Raw genomic sequence first — 18,139 nt, 5'->3', positions numbered from 1 at the left:
AAACTGTAGACTTAGAAACTGTAGGTTTAGTGTTGAAGTGTAAACTGGTCAGCAAGGAAATAGTTAACTAATGCTACTGTAATGGTTGTAAAACCTCTTCCAACATCTAACAAAAATTGTGTCCTAACATGATACTGTTTGTCAAACTTTCTTTCATATCAGAATCACAGGGTGGAATGCATCATAGTTCTATTAGTTATGTATAATAGCTGAGCTCTGTTTCGTTACTGGTGGTTTTACAAACAGAAAACTTGACTCATTTGTGTAAGCAACCAAACTATAAAGGTTAAGTGAGTTATTCCAAGAGGTTAATTGTATTCAGTCTGTGGTTTAACTTCAACAGAAGTTTCACTGAAGATGAAGAAATATAACAGGAAATAAATATCTGTGAAAAATCTCACAATGTAAATGTGAACTAATAAAAAACATCCTCTTTATTGTCATTATCAGCTATGTACAGCAGGGACCATATATAGAGAGAATGAAGTACATGGGGGTCCACCAAACAAGTTTATTTGTACATTGCAAAACATAACATTGTAATAATGTCACTCATGGTTTGTAAAAAAAAAAAAAAATCAGTATACACTCCTTGGGCAGTTTATCCCATAAGGACCCAGTGCCGCTTTAGTGTCAGTTCCCAAATTAATTTTTCTCAGTATTTAACCTTTCATGAGTTATTTATCACCATTTATTGTAATATTATCCTCTGTATTTTGCATTTTTTTTCAATGAAAATCAGGTATTTTTCATATTTAATTCACCAATCATATAGATGTTCATAAAAGCTCTGGCTGAAGTTGACCGTCATAATATGAGAAACAGAGAAAAATGAAGAAAACTTGACTTTTCAACAAAATATATCATTAACTTAGCATAAACCAAGTCTTTCCACACACTGTCATTAATAAAACTCTATGGGTTTTACTGGTGAATTAATGTTGTAGAATATGACGTTGTTTTCACGTTCACTACAGAGCCTCTGAACGTCCACATGGGTCATATCTGATGACCATGAAAAGATGACAAACTGCATTTTACTCCAATTACTTACATGTATTGATAGGATTAGTGGATCAACAGGTATTAAACAGTTTACATCAGTAGATGGTTTTGGTCGGTGGTGGATGTTTGGGTCTTAATGAGTTAAGTGAGAACACAGTATCCTCCCATCATGCTATGGCCGCAGATCAGATGATAGATTATCAAACTTTGTATGTCCAAAATTCTCATGCTTGTGATGCATGTGCTCACACATTTAAAGGCTGAATCTGTGAAGTCTTCAGTAGCTCAGCTCTCATCTCATCATGCATATCCACTGTGAACTGGTAATTCTCTTATTGGCAATGACCGGTAAGTTGTTTGGAAAGTTTACACATTTACACAAGTCACTTTTTGACACTGGGTGTCAGGAGAAGTTAGAATATGTGTTGTGTGTAAAGACATGTGCATTAGTAAATATATGGCATGAAGTCTCTTTTCATGTTTTAATCCTTTCCCTTTTTGATATTGGTTCGCTGTGCCACTAAGAAAAACTGTCAAATGTTGTGCAGTAAAGACTGTATTTTATTGTTCACTAGGATGAATCTGTTGTATGTATTTATATTTTTGTGGTTTACAGTTCACACCGAAGCGATATATGGAGGTCGTGAGGCTGTGCCACATAGCAGACCGTACATGGTGCTATTGGAGAGGATGATGCCAAATGGTAAAACTAAGTACTGTAGTGGTTTCCTTCTGAATGAGGATTTTGTGATGACTGCAGCCTATTGTGAAGCCAGGTTTGTCTAAAATACTTCATGTTCCTGACAGCGAAGGTGCTTCATTTTCTGAACTTCATGAACAACAACTTAACGTCTCTGTCTTTGTCCTCATATTGTGAAAAAAATAAAATATATATATATATATATATATATATATATATATATATATATATATATATATATATATATATATGTATAATTAATTTGAGAAATAAGTATGCTTCATAACAGTTTGATTGTAATATTACATTTTATTTAATTGCCTACTTTATATATTTGTTATGCCAAATTTGACTAAAACCTGACAGAGAAGGTGCGTCATAAAATCCAGTGGTGCTTTCAGTCCAGATATTGAAACACTTCCATCATACTTTTGTGATATAAAATAAATTCAGGTCTCTTAAAAGTTTATTTTCTTTAATTTGTAACTTTATTCTATTGCTTTTTGTTAATCATTTCAGGTCCTACAATGTCATGCTAGGACTTCATAATGTTGGAATCCAAAATAAATCAGTCACACAGATTATATCTACAAAGCAATCATTTCTACAAAAAAGATACAAAGATGAGAATTCTGACAATCAAATGATGCTACTGAAGGTAAAAAAATTAATAATAATAATTATAAAGTTGAGACATTTTTCATGTTGATGATGATGATTATTACCTCCGCCAAGGAGGTTATCTTTTTGTTGGCGTTGGTTTGTCTGTCTGTTTGTCTGTCTGTGTGCAAGATAACTCAAAAAGTTATGGACGGATTTGGATGAAAATTTCATGAAATGTTGATACTGGCACAAGGAACCAAGGTTATTATCGTTAACGAAAACGAACGAAATGACGAAAACTAAAATTGAAAAAACATTTTCGTTAACTGAAATAAATTAAAACTCTAATTAAAAGAAAAAAAAACGATAACTAACTGAAACTGTATTGTGAGCTTACAAAACTAACTAAAACGTATAAAAATTATGGATACAATTCCCTTCGTTTTCGTTTCTGTCAATGTCGGATTGATATGAAATTAATTTATTCCACTTCAGCAGTTTGAGCTGGTGACACCATACGACACTACACAGTCTGTCATGTCTGCTCACTGGTGGTTTCCAGTCTTCTTCTGGTCCACACTCTACCTGGAACATACAGACTAAAGCTGGGACACAGCAGCACAGTCCTGTCTGGGGTTTACTGTAGTGATACATGGGTCGGGTTTTTTTTTTTTTTTCTTTTTTTTTTTTTTTGGGCGTACCGTGTGTGTGCGCGTGAGTGACAGACAGAGCTGAGCTAAAGTACAGAGTCAAACAGGACTAGCATCCAGGTTAAAACTGGAGAGTTTATCACCATGAAAAGGCCTTCCAAGCCCTGAACTGCACAGTTTAGAAGAGGAGAAAAGAGGAGGATCAAAACTAATCCAATTACAGAGGTATGGAACCTGTTAGAATGTTAAAAAACGTTTGATGTTACTAGCAACAGCTAGCTGAACTGAACTGAAGCAAAGTTGGCTAATAATGGAACTGGAGATGATTAAGATATGAGATATCTGCTAAGGTGTGGTTTACTGATGAGGAACTGGGTTATATATGTTTATAAGTGGTTTGTATATGTTTCTGTCTGCTTTAACTGCTGGTTAGCTGGTTTATAATAGGTTCCTATCTGCTTTAACTGCTGGTTTATAATATGTTCCTATCTGCTTTAACTGCTGGTTAGCTGGTTTATATATGTTTCTATCTGCTTTAACTGCTGGTTAGCTGGTTTATATATGTTTCTGTCTGCTTTAACTGCTGGTTAGCTGGTTTATAATATGTTCCTATCTGCTTTAACTGCTGGTTAGCTGGTTTATATATGTTTCTATCTGCTTTAACTGCTGGTTAGCTGGTTTATATATGTTTCTATCTGCTTTAACTGCTGGTTAGCTGGTTTATATATGTTTCTATCTGCTTTAACTGCTGGTTAGCTGGTTTATATATGTTTCTATCTGCTTTAACTGCTGGTTAGCTGGTTTATATATGTTTCTATCTGCTTTAACTGCTGGCTGCATTGTGCATCTCCTCTCATGCTTTGCACATCTTCGCATTGTTTCACGAAAGTGACGTTGTGTATGGATTGCACCCCACCTCAACCTGCTATAGGGAATTTATACATTGTACGGTACATTGTGTCTCTGCTCAGTCCATGAGCCGCCCTAACCCGACCCCCAAATAAAGTGTCCAGGGTAGCCCATATCCACGCCTCACTAATTTCTTTGAATAGGATGATGAGGAAGATAAAATATATGAAATAACTAAAACTAATACTAAAACTAAACTAAACTAAACTAAAACTAAGCATTCAGAAAAAAACGATAACTAATAAAAACTAACAAACCTGCTCTAAAAACTAATTAAAACTAACTGAATAAGAGAAAAAAAAGTCAAAACTAATTAAAACTAAACTATAATTAAAAATCCAAAACTATTATAACCTTGCAAGGAACAAATGATTAAATTTTGGTGGTGATGTGGTGATCGGGGGTGGGGGCACTGATATGCCTTGGTGGAGGTCTGCACTCTCCGAGTGCTTCTAATTATTATTATTATTATTATTATTATTATTATTATGTTGTTGTTGTTGCTGTTTTAATGCATTTTTCAAATTAAATCTGATTTTTTTTACCATCTTTTCTGAACTTTTTTCTCAAGTTAAGCTCCAAGGCAAAATTCAACAACTATGTGAAACCAATCGCTCTGGCAGACCTGGATGATCCTGCTCCTAAATCATGTATCGTCTCTGGCTGGGGACGTCATAACACGACTGGATACATGTCTTTGACACTCAGGGAAGTCAATGTAACGCTGATACAAAAGAGCGTGTGTGCAGAATTTTACTGTTCTGCTGATGAAGGAGGACCTGTTGAGGTAAGTGTAGTTACAGAACACAATAGACACATGACTTGTGGTTTATTGTGGCACTTATTAAACCATTTCTGTGTGTGTCCTTACAGGGAGATGGAGGTAGTCCACTGGTCTGTGAAAATGGAAAGGCCTATGGAGTGGCAGCTTTCCAATTCTATATTGATGGCTCAAGATTCAGTAGTTATTCTCGTATTCCCGACATCAGTGGTTCCACATCCTCAGTAGAAAACGTGTTTTGCTCATTGTAAAAGCTTAAACATGCCAATGTGTTCAATGCACGCAGAATATCAGACTTCCTATTTTTAGAAATGCTAGAATGAATACTACTACTACTTCTATTATACATTTTAATTTTGTCGAGCTTAGAAACAAAGATCTGAAAATTGTAAAACTAGAAGTTACTCTGCATTGTGCTTTCAATTTCCTTAATAAAGTAAGTATTTTTGATGTGGTGTGTGTTTTACCACGGGGTTATTTATTACCCACTGAACAAGAAAACAACCTATGGAAGTGCATTTTTAGACATCACAGTTTGCAGATACAGATCAGTTATATTCGTCCACAGGAATATGGAAGCACATTTTTTAATTATTTTTTTTTAAATCAAGAAAACAAAGAACTTTGTTTCACTTTTTCTCTTCATCTCTCTGAGCTGTACAGACAATAAACGTGTCACTGTCCCTGAGCCTGCTGGGTAATTGTGGACAGCAGTGGCGGCTGGTCGTCTTTCAGACAGGGGAAGCTCATTGTCGGCTTACATCAAAAAAAAAAAAAAAAATTGGTCAAGTTATTTAAACATACATTCGTCCCTCCGTTCCTTTTTAAGAAAATGCTCAGTGACCTTATCGTACCAGTAGGCGTCTTTTCCAGGACTGGACCAGTGTCCTCTGAATGTCCAGCAGAGCTGGGCTGCTCAGACGGCCTTGGCCCATTGTGTTGTGAGTGTAAGACTTCAGCCTTTTTAAACTACAGATGCTCCTTTCACTGCGACCTAGCCGACAGTTTGATTGATTTAACTATCTACAAAACGATATTAAACTCGAACAAGAAATGATTAAATTATGGAACTGAAACAAGAAAACGCTGAAATTATGTTAAATTGAAACAAGGAAGTACAATGAGTGTGTTTTATTTACAGTGCAAGAAATGAACGAGTAATTTCGTAGTGGTTTCTCTCTCGATGTCACAGCAGAATGTGCGATGGTATTAAACTGAACTGTGTCAGTGAAGGAGTAAATCTGAAAATAGCTGTCAATCAAACGGGATTCAGCCTTTTGACCGATCCTCCAATCAGCACGTGGGATTCTGGCGTCCAGCCCGGCCGAGCTCCGCCCACAGCTCCATTCACCCCCAGAGACGCCTGGCGTCCGGGGGCGGGACAACATCGTGGCATTTATCCAATTAGCGTCCAGTTTAGAGGCAATGAAAAAAACTGTTCCACTCAGTCCATTGAAGCCCAGAGATGCCCGCAGTCTTCGGACAAATGCACTGAGCAGAGATGGATGAGAAAACAGAGATACGGGAATGGAGGAGAAGTGAACAACATCCAGTCCACTGATTTGGAATAAAACTGATTCTGAACAAACTCATCTGTGAGATGAACATGTTCTAACACATTTGTAGTCAATAAAATGTCAACACAACCGAACAGATTTAACCATTTAATTCTCATAATTTTAGGGGAAGCCGGGCTTCCACTGCAGTCTATGAGAAATCGCCACTGGTGGACAGTCTCCCTTCCTCTGCTCTAGTTATCTACAGGGTTCGTACACATTTTTCAAGATCAAATTCAAGCACTTTTCAAGCACTTCTAAGGGTCATTTTCAAATTTTTCCAGCTCAGCACCTTATCACTGGGGTCAAACACATATCTACAGGAATACATAGACTCATGATCTTTTTTTTTTCACTTTTTATCACAGTGATGTACATTGTATTATGCTATAAACATCTAAAATTATGTTCCATTGTAGCAAAAAGTTTAGGAACTAAAAAAGAACACAAAGTTTTTTCTAAAAAAGAAGGGAGGCCACTTATCTTTTTTCAGACACACTTGCACTGAGACAAAGATTAATTCAGTGGTTCCCCACCTTTTTTGACTCGTGACCCCATTTTAACATCACAAATTTCCAGCGACCCCAGACATTCAAAATGGAGACATTTTTTGCTAATATTAATTTGTTTTTGATCATGTAATAGTTTGCTATACTATGTTGCAAATAAAAGTTAATTTTAGATGCCATTTAATCTATATAATGTATATTATTATGGATGGAGGCAGTAAAGCCAGGTGTAGATTGCTGCACAAAGTGAGAATTTTATTTTCCTTGGTCAGGATATGTACAGTCAGTCCAGCTTGGATTTACAAGGCTGACAATTAATACTGAACAAACAAGAACTCAAATTATGAATTATGAATAAGCTGCAGCATCTGAAACTGACCACAATGAACATTTGAAAGATAAACAGTACCGCAGTGCTTCAGAGTTTGTCATGTCTATTATGTGTTGTGATTGTCTGTCTAAACTCACCATATAATTTCTTAGTACGTCTTTATTGATTTATTTTCATCAATTATTAGAAATTTCAGGTAACCCCATTTGAATTCCAGGTGACCCCACGTGGGGTCCCGACCCCAAGGTTGAAAAACACTGCTCTAGCGGCTGGGCGGTTTAATGGAGCAGATGTGTTTCGCAACGCTCCCCGAACTTTATAACTTCTACCTGGTCACTCACCCCCTGAACTATTTTTTTGCCCTTCATATACGGTATTGTGGCCGAACCATGCCTCCAAAAACAAAAAAGGACGACCAGGAACGAGAAGATGCGGCTAATGTTAACACCTTTACAGCCGTGCTAACTGCTAAGCTAGCTGAGATGAAAAGTGAACTGTTGACTGAGATCAAGGACACCTATACGAGGTATGAGGCAAATCTTCGTACTGTCCAGACCACTGTCGATGACCATGAGGAGCGCATCACCAGTCTGGAACAGTTTGCGAACGTTACCAGCCAAGAGTTATCCGATGCACGAGCCGAGCTAGCAGCAATAGCTGAGGAGAATGTTAAGCTAAAGGCTAAGCTAATCGACCTTTCCGGACGAAGCCGCCGTAATAATGTGAGAATCATTGGTTTGCCAGAGCAGACTGAGGACCAAACGAGACCAACCGCCTTCTTCTCTCAGCTACTTTTCGAAGTGTTTGGTGCGGACATTTTGTCGTCGCCCCCGGAGCTTGACAGGGCCCACCGTGCGCAACCCGCTCGGCTAACATCCTCCGGTAGACCGCGGCAAGTTGTGATTTGTTTCCATCACTTCCAAACCCGGGAGCTGGTGGTGCGGGCAGCACGACAACTGCGAGGCAAACTGAAATACAAAGGCGCGTCCATTCACATCTTCGAGGACTACGCTCCGGAGGTCTTGGAACAACGCAGCCAATACCGAGACGTGATGAAGAGGCTGTACGAGTTGGGCTACAAGCCTGCCGTGAGATACCCAGCTAGGCTATTTGTTGTGCTCGAAGATGGATCAAAGAAGCATCTCTCCTCCTTGAAAGAAGCCGTGAAGTTAGCGTCTCGCCAACGTGATCAAGGTGAATCAGAAGTGAAGTGACTTTTGTATCTATGGTTACTCGAAGGAGACATGTTCAGTTGCAGTTAGACTGTTTGAAACGGTAATTACACTGCGATTGAAACTATTGTTGAAGGTCTTTACACGGGTTTACTCTGTCAATTTGAAAGCTGGTTCTTTGCCTTTCTAGTTGGTATATGTCCACTTATTTCATGGAAGTGAGTCTACATGTAAATGCGCCTTGTTGCACTCTATAACTGTTCATTCAGAAGGGATTGGGATGGATATGTACATATAGATATAAATATATTTTCTCATGAATACTTGTTTAATTTTCTATTCTATAGATAATTTCTTTTTTTTCTTCCAAATTTATTTTGTATATTTTTCTTTTGCATGGAAAGTAAGCTATTTTCTATTGTTTTACATAGACTATAATTTTGAAACAATCTTCTGTAATTTTTTTTTCTTTTCTTTTTCATTTTTAAAGGGGAAAAAAAAGATAACTTTAAGGATATATGTGTATTTGTATATATCTATATTTCTTTTTACCTTTTTTGATTTTTTTGTTACCTTCTTCTACTTATGTAGACTATAACTATCATTGGTTACTTCTGTTGAACATTGAAAGATGTGTATATTTTTTTCGGTTTAATAGATTAGATATAAGTGTTCTGTTTTCATTCCTAAGAAACCTTTATAAACAGTTTCGGACTTTCATGACCATTATCGGGATACCCTAATGTCGGGGACTGGGACTTTTGGAACTTCGACCTAAGTTGGAAGCTCTACAGGTGTGTTTAACATCTTTGTGCAATGGACACTGGATTTTTATGTATGTATGGGGTTTTTTCGGCCATTGGGTTTTTTTTTTTTTTTTGTTCTTTCTTTTCTGTTTCTTTTTCTCATTCTACTTTTTCAGAAACTTGTCATGCCCACCTTGCTTCCTCAGATTCCCAAGGAAGGCTCAACTCTTCCTTTCCTCATTTCTGTAAACGACACAATGTATGGCAGCCGCAAGTACCACACTTAGACTTGTTTCATGGAATGTGAAGGGAATGGGAAACACTATTAAATTGCAACGTGTAATGACCCATTTAGACCAGCTCAAAGGTGATATTTATTTCATCCAGGAGACTCACATGCTCAATAAATATGTTACACGAATTAAAAAACACTGGGTTGGGAACATTTTTCACTCAACATTTAATGCTAAAGCCAGGGGGGCTCCCATAATTATCCGTAAAGGCCTTCCTTTTATATTGGAGAAATCAGTTTTGAACCCAAATGGTAGATATGTTATGGTTTCTGGGCGACTTCGGGAGATGCCATTTCTTTTTGTTTGTGTTTATGGTTCTAATTGGGATGACAGTATTTTTATGTCAAAGCTCTTCTCCTCTTTCCCGGACGTTGAAAATCACCATATAATTGTGGGAGGTGATTTTAATCTGGTACAAGACCCTTTATTGGATAGATCCTCTAACAAACCTGCTCCTCTCACAAAGGCGGCAAAGACGTTACTTACTCTGTCCCAACAGTTTGGGCTCACTGACCCGTGGAGGCATAAATTCTCAATGTCTAAAGCTTTCTCGTTTTTCTCACATGTCCATCGTTCTTATTCCCGGATCAATTTCTTTCTCTTAGATGTCAGACTTTTACCCAAAATAGTTTCCACTGATTATCATACCATTGCAATATCAGATCATGCACCGGTCTCTCTTGATTTAGCATTGCCCTTTCGACCAGCCTTGATTAAACAATGGAGATTTAATTCTGTTCTTTTAGCTGAGGAAAACTATAGAGAATTCTTGCATTGACAACTCTCCTTATTTTTTGAATTAAATGATGTGCAGGGTATAAGTAGAAGTAGTCTTTGGGAGGCGTCCAAAGCCTACATTAGAGGCCAACTTATTTCCTTTGTTTCCAATAAGAAGAAAAATGAGACTTCCCGCATTAATCAGCTTCTGGTGGAAATTAAGGAAGTTGACCAACAGTACGCTGCCAGTCCTGACCCTGATCTTTATAAAAAACGACTCTCTTTACAGACAGAACTTGACTTGATCTCTACTACAGCTGTTAGAGCTACCCTACTTAAATCTAGACAGCATTTTTATGAATCGGGAGACAAGGCCGGTAAGCTTCTTTCATATCAAGCTCGTGCTGAGGCATCATCTAGAATTATACCAGTAATAAGATCTAACTTGGGTATAGTTCTCACTGACCCTAACAGCATAAATAATGCCTTTGTAGAGTTTTATACTGCTCTTTATACATCAGACTGTCCACCTCCCCCAGATAATATACTAGACATGATAAACTTTCCTCGCATAACAGAAGAATCAGCAGAAATGCTAGGCACGCCCATTACTATTCTAGAAGTCCAAGAGGCCATAAGCTCCCTTCAAAGTGGCAAGTCACCAGGTCCTGATGGCTTTACCACAGAATACTACAGAGCTTTTTCTCCTTTACTCAGCCCTTTTCTTAAAGATATGTATAATGAGGCCTTTTCTCGTGGTCGACTACCCAACACTCTGTCGGAGGCCACAATCTCCCTGCTTCTTAAGAAGGATAAAGACCCTTTATCATGTAGCAGCTATAGACCAATATCTTTGCTGAATGTTGATTTTAAGATTTTGACAAAGGTTCTGGCATCACGCTTACAGCAGGTTCTGCCCCTAATCATAGATCTGGATCAGACTGGTTTCATGCCAAATAGGCAATCCTCATGTAACACCAGGAGGCTTTTAAATATTATCACCACCCCTGGGGCTGCAGTGCCTGAAGTTGTTGTGTCTCTCGACGCTGAGAAGGCCTTCGACAGGGTGGAGTGGGACTTCCTGTACAATGTGTTGACCAAATTTGGACTGGGTAGGGCCTTTGTTGACTGGGTGAGACTTCTCTACTCTTCGCCACGGGCTTCAATTCGGACGAATGATACACTCTCCCCTTCCTTTCCTTTATGCCGTGGTACCAGACAGGGCTGTCCCCTGTCCCCTTTGTTGTTTTTCTTGGCTATTGAGCCCCTGGCCATCTGGTTACGTTCAGAGGCCTCCTTTAAAGGTATAACGAGACATGACACAACTCACAAGGTCTCGTTATATGCGGACGACCTTCTTCTTTACGTTTCAGACCCTATTTCTTCTTTTCCTATGATTTTAAATGTTCTAAATGAATACGGCAGCATATCGGGTTATAAACTTAATTACCAAAAAAGCGAACTCATGCCTGTCAATGCACTTGCTAAATCGCTTTCTCCCACAATAGTTCCATTTCGTTGGTCAAGCAATGGTTTTCGATATTTAGGCATCCAAATTACACCTTCTTTTTCAGACCTGTATCACGTGAATCTGACCCCTTTGATAGAGAAGACAGAGGCTGACGTTGCTCGCTGGTCAACTCTGCCTATTTCGCTTGCGGGGCGAATTGGCTTGGTGAAGATGGTGGTTCTCCCCAGGTTTCTTTATATGTTTCAGCACCTCCCAATATTTCTTAGTAAATCCTTTTTTGTTAGATTAGATAAGATTGTTTCAACCTTTCTGTGGGCTGGTAAACCAGCAAGAATTCGCAGATCGGTTTTACAGTCTCCTAAAGAGAGAGGAGGGTTTGCCCTTCCGATCTTTAGGTATTACTATTGGGCTGCGAATGTACAGAAAATGCTATTTTGGATGATTGATGAGGAAGATTCTGCTCCGGTCTGGGTGCATTTGGAGAAAACGTCTTCTCAATTCTCTTTTCGTTCTATCCTGTGTTCACAGTTTCCCCTTCCACGCTTAATTGGTTGTCCTGTTGCCTCAACTTCTCTGAAAATATGGAATCAGTTCAGGAAGCAGCTTGGCCTTTTGAGCCCTTCTGCCCTGACATCAGTGTTTAGAAATTGTATGTTTGGACCATCTCAAGACAAGGGATTTAAAATCTGGCATGATAACGGGATTAAGTCAATTATGGATTTGCATATTGACGATGTATTCTCCTCCTTTGACCAATTGTCTGTTAAGTATCACCTTCCAAGCCATAATTTTTTCCGTTTTTTTCAAGTCCGGGATTATGTGAAGAAATTATTTCCACATTTTCCGAATCGTCCTCCAGAAACCCTATTAGATTCTCTTCTTTCTGTTGACCCTACCATTAGAGGGTGTATTTCAATAATTTACAAACTTATATGGTTAGAAACATTAACATTTTCAGATGCACTTAAAACTGAATGGGAAGAGAGTCTTAGTATTTCAATCACAGAGCAACAGTGGAATTCCGCACTGAGCCTTGTTCACCTGTCTTCGATTTGTGCTAGGCATAGATTAATTCAATGTAAGGTTATTCACAAGATTCACTACACTAACTCACGATTAGCCAAGATTTTTCCTTCTGTAAGTGACGAATGTGGCCGATGTCATCTCTCTCCTGCCGATCACTCACATATGTTCTGGGCATGTCCTAACTTGGGACCATTTTGGGCAGAAATATTTCACAACCTAACTGAAGCATATGGTTTTTTTGTTGCTCCTAATCCTATCGCAGAAATTTTTGGTGTTTCTCCTGCTTCAAATCTACCAAAAGCGCTGAAGCGGGCTATAGCATTTACCACACTCTTAGCCCGAAGGTTGATTCTACTTAATTGGAAGGTCTCCCATCCCCCTTCACATATCCGGTGGGTACATGAGGTGCTTTACAATCTTAAGGTTGAAAAGTTGAGATTTTCTCTTAGAGGCTCAATTAAATTATTTCATACCACTTGGGATCCATTTTTACGGTATTTCAATTCTTTAAATTTTCCTCAGAATATAGATGATTAAGCATCATGGAGAAAGAGGGGAAAGGAGTGGAATAGAGGGAATGAGAAACTATGTGTAGTCTTTTCCTTTCTTTTATTTCTGTGTACTATACTAATTTTTTTTTACTTTTATGATTTGAGTTCCTTTATCATTATTTGTTTTTTTTTTTTTTTTTTTTTTTTTTTGTATTGTTTTGTTTTGTTTTTTTCCTTTGGCCTGTGGGTTGGGTTGGGTGGGTGGGTGGGAAGGGATGGGTGTTGACAGTCAGATATGTCACTCTTGATTGTGCATTGACTGCTACAAATTGATATGTCTGTCGTGTTCATTGAAAATGTTCAATAAATATAGTGGGAAAAAAAGAAAAACACTGCTCTACATCATTATTCTCTATCTTACTTGTTTATTTATTTATTTATTTTTTTTACTCTATGCAAATTCCTGGTAATGTGAACTGCATTTACTTACATAACCAATAAACATGATTCTGATTTCGTTGTTGGTCAGAATGTGGTTGTAACGAGTACAACAGAGGACCCAAGAGCAGATACAGGGGCTCAGTATGACCAGTCTTTGTTGTCCAACAAACAAGCAACAGACAAGGGGCAGGCAGCAGGAGAGTCTGGGACAGGCGAGGGCTCGGTAACCAGTATATCCAAACGAAGCCAAAGGGACGAAGACAGGAGACGTGGTCAGAGATGGAAGGCAGGTCGGTCATCCAGGGATCAGGCGAAGAGACGTGATCAAATAAAGGCATGTAGGTTCAGTGGCGGCACCAGGATTTTAAAAGTGGGGGGGGCAACTGGAGGGCAAAGAAAATGTTGGGGGGCGGGCAAAAAAATTAACGCTTTGCACTTTAGCAGCTTATATAATGTATAGCCTATCTGTTATACTTTATATAGAGGGTAATTTTTGATAAAATCAGGTAGTACTAAATGTATTCAAGGTATTTGTTAAAAACCACAGCATGAACAACTCAGACTTTCTGCTCTGATTATTTAATAGGTACAATCTACCTTCACATATTTCTCTAAACACATCAGAAAAACATGAAGCAAACAAACAGCAATGCCAATGTATGCAAGTTAATAAATGTTGAAAGCAAAATAAAACTAATACCCAAACCAACTCATCAAACAAAACGTATGTATACAATGGCTTCCACTACATGCACATGTATATAATCACTGACAATATCTGTAGGCTTAGGTACACTGTCATACCGACCGCTATAATCTTCTAGCAGAAATTTAAATTGAGTGATAAAACAGACCTGAACAGCTAACAAAACTATTTGTAGTCAATAGGTGGGTTCAAAACATAAAAAACTAGCCCATATGCTACTCGTGCTAATTCTCTGCTTTACATTTCTTATGTAGAAGAAAGATGAATGCAATACAAGCGGAGGTATTTATCCATTCCAGGACTGAAGGCACACATGTCATTATGAACCTAGAACTATATTATTCATAAGAAACAACATCTGCATGTTAGACCTACTCTTCAGTCTCTTCTTGAAGAGAATGCAGTTATAATATGCGGTGTATTTGAAAGGAAATAGGTTTCCAATATCACAAAAGATACAAGTATAATTTATTGTCTGGGGACTGTCTACCTGGTTTTATTATAAGCGTATCAAAATGTGTTATGTATGCTTTCATTGACGGATTTTTCATATTTCTTTATTGCCCGAATTTTCAAAAAGATTTGCCCAAATCTGGGTGGGGGGGCAACTGGGGGGGCAAAGGTTGTGACTGGGGGGGCATTTGTCCCCCCATGCCCCCCCTTGGTGCCACCACTGGGTAGGTTACCGGGCTGAGACAGGCAGACATGGTCAGATAGGCAGGCGGGTGAAAATCCAGGCGGCAGGCGGAACAGCTCAGGGACGGTCAGGATCAGGATCAGGATCAAGAATCAGACAAAAACAAACACTGGAAAGTCCCACACTGGGTAGAAACAATCTGGCAAATGACAGAGAGCAAAAGGGGTGAATATATATGCCCAGCCTAATGGGCTTCAGCTGAGGACACAGGTGAATGGAGTTAGTCTGATTGGGAGATGTGGCTAAGAGAGAGAGAGAGAGAGAGAGAGAGAGAGAGAGAGAGAGAGAGCAGAGCAGAGCAGACAAGGATGTGACAGTGGTGAAGACGATGATAGGGTTGACAGAGGTGTTCTCCACTTTGTGTGTTTCTCTCCTGCACTTACCCAGTTTCTCCTTAAACACTGATCCAGCTTTCTTCAACAGTTTCCCCAGCTATCCTACATCCTTTTATTTATTTTTTCCAATTTGAGTTAAATCATGTACATATATGCAGTGTGAAGATACAAATACATCCAACCTCATACACCATAAACCACTTCTTATTTATTCTACAACTGTCTAAACTGAAAAACCTCTGCTATGAAAATAAAATATTTGTGACATTAAGAAGATGACAAAGGTGCCAGTGTTGGTTTTAGGTCATGTGATGTGCATTTCTAAACTCACCCAACACTTCCCTTCCTCTCATATGTAAAGGCTGAGTCTGTAACTCTTCAGCTGCTCCACTCACCTCACCATGCATAATCGCTGTGAACTGGTGATATTCATACTGGCAATGACTGGTAAGTTATTAGAAGAGTTTATACATTTGTAAAATGTACTTTCTGACACTAGATACCATAGCCTGCAATGATGACCTTGGAATAGTGAAGCAAAGGACCCTGCAGCTTGTACATGTATATGAGTAAAGGTATTACATAGTTTTAAATCTTTTTAATTTTCTACAAAGAGATAGCATTTTTGTATGTGTTTTCTTTTTCAAGAATTTGTTGTTGTGGCTCGAGGCAAACGTTGCAGCTGAAAATATAAAGGGTTACAACTAGAAAAGCGGTCGGAGAGTGCAGACCTCCTCAAAGGCAGATCGGTCCCCCCCAATCACCACCAAAATTTAATCATTTGTTCCTTGTGCCAGTATCAACATTTCCTGAAATTTTCATCCAAATCCGTCCATAACTTTTTGAGTTATCTTGCACACGGACAGACAGACAAACCAACGCCGGCAAAAACATAACCTCCTTGGCAGAGGTAATAAGTCATGTAGAGAAATGCTGGTTCACTAAGAAATGAAAACTGTAAAGTAAATGTACATTTGAAGCTATATTTATCTCTTATACATAACTTTATACCTTGAGGTATCCAGGTGAGCATAATATGCACACTTTGCACTTCATGCTATAAAAGGTCAAACTGTTTTTTAAAACTTGTTTGGGTTAAAATTCAAAACTTATTCATTTTTGCGTGATTGATTGATTGATTGATTTATTCACTTACTTACTTACTTATTTATTTACTTATTTATTTATTGTTGTTGCTTACAGTTCATACAGAGGCAGTACATGAAGGTCGTGAGGCTGTGCCACATAGTAGACCATACATGGTGCTTGTTGAGAAGATTCTAGTAGATGGTAGAACTACATACTGTGGTGGTTTCCTTCTAAATGAGCATTTTGTGATGACTTCAGCCACTTGTGATGCCAGGTTTGTCTAAATTACTCCATGTTCTTGATGGGGAAGGTGCTTTAAGTTCTGAACTTAATGGACCAGAACTTAATGCCTCTATCCTCATATTTTAAAAAAATCAAGTCACATCCTGAAAAAATGATGCAATAGTATTCATTTGGGTACTATGCTTCATGACTGCTTGCTGTTTGATACATTTCATTTAATTGTTTTGATAATTATTTCATGTAATTGCTGGTTTGTATAAGTTATTCATGACCAGTTTTCTCATTTCAGATCCTACAGAGTCTTTTTAGGACTTCACAGTTTCTATAACCAAAAAAATGTTCAGATCATAGATGTGGAAAACGCATTTCCACACCCAGATTTCGACAGCAAGGATTTTAAACATAACATAATGTTACTTGAGGTAAGTAAAAGATCTAGGTTTCTTTGTGATTTCATTATGTTTTTATTTCATTTTCCATCTCTCATTAAACAGAGGCCTTTTGTCCATATTTTCTGAATCTTACAGTATGTATGTTGTTGTTTTTTTATCTGTCTTTTCTGAACCTCAAGTTAAAATCCAAGGTAACATTGAACTCCAATGTGAGACCAGTTGATGTTGCAGATGATTTTGATCCTGCTCCAAAATCATGCATCATCTCTGGGTGGGGATTCCATGTGACAGCCTCTATGGCTACTTATCTCAGGGAAGTCAGTGTAACTCTACTTCACTCCATGTCATGCAAAATGGACGAGTCTTACTGTTCTGAGGGAGAACAGGGACCTGGTGAAGTATGTACATTTATTGGTCAATGAGTTCTGGTCTGTCAGAGCAACAGTTTCATTCCTGTTGAATCATTACTGTTTGTCCTTCCAGGCAGATGCAGGTGCTCCACTGGTCTGTGAAAACGGAAAGGCTTATGGGGTGGTGTCTGCCACCTATGTGGACACCCAAGGGGGCCTGAAGGTGCATCATTATACCAAGATTCTTGACTACAGAGACTGGATTGAGTCCATCATGACAACTGTGTCAGACACAATATTCAAGTCATACTGGTGTGGAGCTTTGAAACCCACGGTTCCTGAGCCAGATGCAGATTAGATTAGATTAGACTTTATTGAACCCACAATGGGTATTTTCAAAGATCAAGGCAGCGACAGAATAAAGTGCAAGAAAACATGTGCATGCAGAAAGATTGTGCAGAAGACAAAGTATAAAATAATAATAATAATAATAATAATAATAAGAAGAAGAAGAAGAAGAAGAAGAAGAAGAAGAAGAAATAAATAAAAACTCAAATTACTATATACATATTTACAACAGAGTGGAATTGCAATATGTCCGACGGTACAGATGAGACACATACAGGACAGGGTTACACTGTTGGTGGAAATAAACGACCTGTGAGTCAATCAGTCTTTATGGTCTGATGTAGTTCTTCTCTTCGGTGGTCTTGTCAAAAAACATAAACATATAGATATGGGTTTTGAACATTTTACTCTTATTGTTGGAGACCTAAATCATTGTCCAACCATGAGAAAGTCCAGCCAATAAACAGAGAATCTTTTAGCATTTCATCAACCGAATGTGTGTCATGGGTTTCATATGCTACAACTCAGTGGCCTCAACACAATTTGCGCTTACTGATTATTAGGATAATTAGTCTGTT

The 18,139-nt window shown here is 38.3% G+C and overlaps 2 protein-coding genes across 2 annotated transcripts; both read left to right on the top strand.

Annotated features, from left to right (window-relative positions):
• Positions 1–1,307: 1,307 nt before the first annotated feature.
• LOC115417575 (granzyme G-like) lies at positions 1,308–4,899 on the top strand. The gene is made up of 5 exons (XM_030131596.1): positions 1,308–1,353; positions 1,622–1,781; positions 2,225–2,363; positions 4,439–4,654; positions 4,741–4,899. Exons 1-5 carry the CDS (start codon positions 1,308–1,310, stop codon positions 4,897–4,899), a joined length of 720 nt encoding a protein of 239 aa, XP_029987456.1.
• Positions 4,900–15,515: 10,616 nt separating this feature from the next.
• On the top strand, positions 15,516–17,927 carry LOC115417507 (granzyme G-like). The gene is made up of 5 exons (XM_030131464.1): positions 15,516–15,586; positions 16,343–16,502; positions 16,761–16,893; positions 17,043–17,261; positions 17,347–17,927. Exons 1-5 carry the CDS (start codon positions 15,541–15,543, stop codon positions 17,569–17,571), a joined length of 783 nt encoding a protein of 260 aa, XP_029987324.1. The 5' UTR covers positions 15,516–15,540; the 3' UTR covers positions 17,572–17,927.
• Positions 17,928–18,139: the final 212 nt, after the last annotated feature.

Source organism: Sphaeramia orbicularis, chromosome 4, assembly GCF_902148855.1.
Source record: "Sphaeramia orbicularis chromosome 4, fSphaOr1.1, whole genome shotgun sequence".
Taxonomy (NCBI): Eukaryota; Metazoa; Chordata; class Actinopteri; order Kurtiformes; family Apogonidae; genus Sphaeramia; species Sphaeramia orbicularis.
The sequence above is the reverse complement of the archived record's forward strand: the minus strand, read 5'-3'. Positions and strand labels throughout refer to the sequence as shown.